At 37.2% G+C, this 5062-nt stretch overlaps 1 protein-coding gene across 1 annotated transcript in view; it reads left to right on the top strand.

Annotated features, from left to right (window-relative positions):
* gusb (glucuronidase, beta) overlaps positions 1-4017 on the top strand; it is a 24164-nt gene extending 20147 nt beyond the window's left edge. The window contains exons 10-12 of the mRNA XM_007545776.2: positions 412-588; positions 1024-1159; positions 1846-4017. Coding sequence (XP_007545838.1) covers positions 412-588; positions 1024-1159; positions 1846-1997 — 465 coding nt within the window. The 3' untranslated portion in view covers positions 1998-4017. The remainder of the gene's footprint in view (positions 1-411; positions 589-1023; positions 1160-1845) is intronic.
* The last annotated feature ends 1045 nt before the right edge of the window (positions 4018-5062 follow it).

Genomic DNA, 5062 nt, shown 5'->3' on the forward strand with positions numbered 1-5062 from the left:
GAGCTGATTTTTAAGGGCAATTTAGTTTAGTCTTCATAAACATTTGTGTTTTTTTTATTTTAATCTACATTTTAAATATCTTCCAGTTTCTGCACCAGGTGTTCTTTACACAATTAAAGTTGATCTTTGAGAGGACACACTTGCGTTATTATGCCATTATCAGGTGAATAAGGTCTCAAAACGACGAGATTATCGTTTATCTCAATAATTTCTGGGACAATTTATCATCCAGCAAAGTTTATAATTGTGACATTAGATCAGTAACCCTTAGTGTCGTTATTCCATAACAATCAATGATTGTATTCTATGGAAGTACGTAGAAAAATACCTACTTTTAATTTAAGAATCCTGACTGTGTGTGAGGTTGTATTGTTTTTGTATTTATTAAACATTAATTTGCTCCGCCTCCAGGCTCCTTTTGTGGACGTCATCTGTGTGAACAGCTACTTCTCCTGGTACCACGACCCCGGCCACGTGGAGGTCATCCCTCTCCAGCTCAACACTCAGTTTGAGGACTGGTACGGGAAGTACAAGAAGCCCATCATCCAGAGCGAGTACGGAGCCGATGTCGTGCCAGGGCTTCATAACGTGAGCGTCTACACCCACAGGCCATTAATGGCTTCGTTTCTGGCCTTTTTATTGATGCATTTTAACACTTTTATAGAAGTTTTAGTCTCTTTGCTTTTTTTTTCTGACTGCAACCCTATTAAAAATAATGTGGGATTGTTAAAGGCTTCAATGCTTGAAAACCAACACGTTTAAACATATTTGGATCCTGAGGATTAGAAACGTTTTCCAGACTTTTTGTTTCACAGTTTTTTATTTTAAATTGGACACCAATTCATTTGATCTGAAAAACAAGTGTAAGCACATAATTAAAAGCCCAACCGTATTATGCCATTCCTACCCATTAAATATGTAATCTTTCATATTTTTGTTTGAGAGGGTCTGCTAAGGATTTTACCTTTTTTTTCATCACCATAGCAACAAGCCATTTGATATTTGAGTCATATTTCCGCTCAGGACCCCCCGGTGATGTTTACTGAGGAGTATCAGAAAGTGGTCCTGCAGCAGTACCACGGCGTGTTCGACCAGAAGAGGAAGAAGTACGTCATCGGCGAGCTCATCTGGAACTTTGCTGACTTCATGACTACACAAGGTGAACCAGAGCTCTGATTTTTAATTAGAATTTAGCTAAATATAATTTCTTTTAAAACTTTTTCTGCTTGCCTGCCTGCCATGTGTGGCCATTATTTATATTAGGAGCAAAGGGAACATTGTGCAAGAGCACCTTCTGTAAAACAAGGTTTGTTTGTACTTCCTAGTCAATGTACTTTAGTTTGAAGAGTCTCCAACGGGTGCTAACATTTCTAAATCCATCTCGTTCTTAGATGGATGAGTGTTGACAGTTCAGAGTGTTTTTTTTTTCTGTCCAGCCTCTTCCTTTTATCTGTTTGATTGAAGTGCAGACGCATCTCGTTATGACTTAGACAACCGTTTAAATTTTTGGTTCTTCCTTGGATTTCACCAATACTGAAAGTAGCTAACTTTGAGTCTTCACTCAATGACATCCACACTGAAGAGTGTTGCTGTTAAAATTACATTGTAGTTGCAGGGTCATCTGAAGGGTTTTGTTCAGATGAGTTTAAGGTGTATCTCCAATTTTTTTTAATTTATTGTTTTAAAACTGATAATTAAATTTCTTCAAATGAGGATCTGGGCTTGTAGCCTTGATACAGAGGCTATAGTTAAAGTTTTTATGCCTGCTTTTTTCTTCATACACGTGAATGCTAAGATTTTTATTAAAGTCTTCTCCAATATTTCTGTTGATCTTTGTGTTTGCAGGGATCACGCGTGTGGTGGGGAACAAGAAGGGGATCTTTACTCGGCAAAGGCAACCCAAAGCTGCTGCATTCATCCTCAAGGAGAGATACTGGAGACTGGCAAATGAAACTGGCACCCTGCCCCTCTGGACCAAGTACCCCTGCCCACTGTGAGTGACCAACGCAAGCGTTTAGCCCCGCAGGACAGCTGGAGCCGCACGGAAAATCATGTCTAATCAAAATGACATCAAGGTCCTTCTTCTAGTTAAACCATCCTTTTTTGTGTTTTTCCACCAGTGTCTCTGTGATTGTATAAACTGCTGTATTTCTAAATATCTTTATTGAGTTTTCTTTAAGGAAAACAAAACAAGAACAGGAACAAAAAAATGCCAGATACAACAATAAGAAACAGTTTCAGTTCCCTTTATTAGCTGCTGGAATCTACCACTAAGGAGACTTGCAGGCAGGAATTATGAGGGAGGAAAATAAACGGCAACAGTAATCACAAAAACACAGGAAAGCCTTAAAATCTGCTTTAAATAAGGTTCCTGGATTTGATTAGAACATTTCCAGAGGAGAGTGGAACAGGCAAAGCTGCCTTCATGTTCAAGTTCAAAGACATTGAAGACACTGGACAGATCCTCCAACATGCTCAGCCTGTAGCGTTGTGTTTTCACACACATCCAGAAAAAAATGAATGTATGTGACTTGATGCAATCTTTTTATTACAACTAGGATCAATGGCACTGACTTTGAATATGAGTGATTTGGCTGAATGGACGTCTGTCTTTCCATAAAGTGCCTCGTGGTTATATTGTTTGCAATTTGGTGCTGTATTAAAAAAACGTTAATCGTCAGCTTCACGCTTGCAGTCAGTTTTGTAATATGCAAGCGACGCAGGATTTTTATATAGAGCAGAGTTGGCTCAATTACAGACGGAAGTAGTCGTGGCGTCGGTCCAGATTTACCCCAGTGAGTCATCAGTGCTGATATCATAAGATCTCTCTCAAATTTCAGGGCTTTGTACATTATTGGGTAAAAGTTGAGACTTTAAACAGAAATAAAGCATTTTCTGTATGTAATTGGGGCTGTGCGATTAATAATTTATTTTCTCTACCCCAGCACAATTGTTGCCAGAGTTGTTGAGCTGTCTGTCAACTATATCAGCTGGAGATAATTTTAGCTTTATAGGTGGGACCATTAAACTGTCTTCAGCATAAAGAAACAATAACTGACTCTCCAATACTGATGCAAATGACTGACTTTGTAAACTTTGTTTTCTGAAGATTGAATAAACCAGAACAAAAGTTTGACAAAACTCTTTAGAAAATTAAGTTAAATCCATCAGAAGCTGCCGCTCTAAGAGCATTTAGGTGCCTGTTGAGCATCTCATCTAATGAGCTTCTGAAAAGTGTGTGTTCACTAATATTACATTTTGTAGGTCATTTTAGCTAATGTAAACTAGAACAAAAACAAGATTATTTTTTTAATATATATATATATAGGATGGAGGGGATCAAGAAATTAATCTGAAATGTAATGAACGATAAAATACCTGGCGTATTTGGTCTAGAGTTCTTCACGGTATTGTCACCTGACTCGAACCGTGTTTGCTTTGCAAATCTAAGAAAATGATGTAAACGTATTTGAAGAAGCAAAAGTCACAGTTGCCTAAGCAAATCAAGGCTGAGTGTAGACATGTTGCTCTGAGTCATGCAGACTAAATTCAATGGGTCTGAATTGCTCCTATTTGTTACACTTCCATTTTTTTTAAGGATCAAAGAAAAATGTCTTCAGCTTTGTTGTTCTTCCTGTTCCATTTGTACTAAAACCTTTTTCAAATTGAGATTCAGTTGTGTTGTTTTTGTTTGTTTTTCTGCATCAACCATAGATCAGTTTCATGATCTGACTGTAGCTTTGCTTATTTTCCATCCATCTGTATTCAGGGAATAAACTATTAGATCATTTTCCATCAATATTTTTCTAATCAGTTTTATTGCTGGACAAATGAATGATTGGTTCCTCTTTGGACACAGTTTCTGTTGGAATATGCCAGTCTGACTTTATACTGACAATAATGTCATGTTACAGTGCAAGGGAAAATCTGATTGTTACGTTTGATTTCACTAAATTGAGAGGAAAGAAGTCATTTTATGTCTGAATCACTGCAATAAAGACGATATAATGGCACTACGTTTATCCCTCAGGTTCTGTCATTTGTTTTCTTCTACAGCTAACGTCTGGCTAAATGTTTGCATGATGCTTAAAGGGTTAACAAGAGTGACGCGACTATTGTTGGTGGCGTGATCACGGTTATTATCAGTGTATCTTCCCTCATCTGATCTCTGACCTTTGTGTTAAAAGTTCCACCAACGCCGGGCAAATATTATTCCTTTCTAACTTTGACAGCAGCCGTTTAAACTCACACATGTTCTTTATGGGTTTTGCTTTAGAAACTATTTCCAAATCATTCAGAGTAACTTTTTATTTTTTCCCCAAAGTCCACAGTAATGTTTCACACAGCTGAAGTTTTGCTACGTTGCATCAAGTAACAGGGGAAACATTTGTTTCTTTCACAAGCCCAATAACACCCTGAAGCAAATGTTTAAATGTTTCCAAAGCTGAATTAAAAATGGAAGAAATGAACATAATCTCAAGTTAGAAGACGGTCATGTCAACAACCTGGTTAAAATAGTATCATCAATCTTAAAGATATATATTTTTTGAAAATGACGATTTTTCCAAAGAAATGTCAAACTCAAGGCTCAACATCTCACAAGGCATGGCCAAGTTAAGCAGGTTTCTCTCCAAGTGTTATTTTTGTTAGTGGTGAAAGATGGATGTAACCTTTCTAAATAAGTGAATAAAAAATTAAGGTAGAATAATGCAGATCAACCAGCAACATGGTAAAAGTTTAAAACATTTGAAATGTTCCATATGTTCCTTCTTTGCCAAGTTTTTTTTTTTTTTGAATGCTAGAAAACATATTTGTTTTTCTTGCCTTCAGAATACAATAGTGTGACGCCTTCTCTACCTTCTACTACAAACTGCTGGTCAGATGGCTGAAATGTGATGTGGATACAACACATTTTACTCTCACGACAGTGGCATCCTCATGGGGTGGGACGGGGGTGGTCATGGGCCATTGTTGAAAAATGTTGACCAAAACATAAATGTACAAATCAATAAACTGATTTGTAAAATAAAACGTAAGTTAAAATTATATTTTCTGGGGGGTG

Source organism: Poecilia formosa, unplaced genomic scaffold (assembly GCF_000485575.1).
Source record: "Poecilia formosa unplaced genomic scaffold, Poecilia_formosa-5.1.2 Scaffold14, whole genome shotgun sequence".
NCBI classification, from domain to species: Eukaryota; Metazoa; Chordata; class Actinopteri; order Cyprinodontiformes; family Poeciliidae; genus Poecilia; species Poecilia formosa.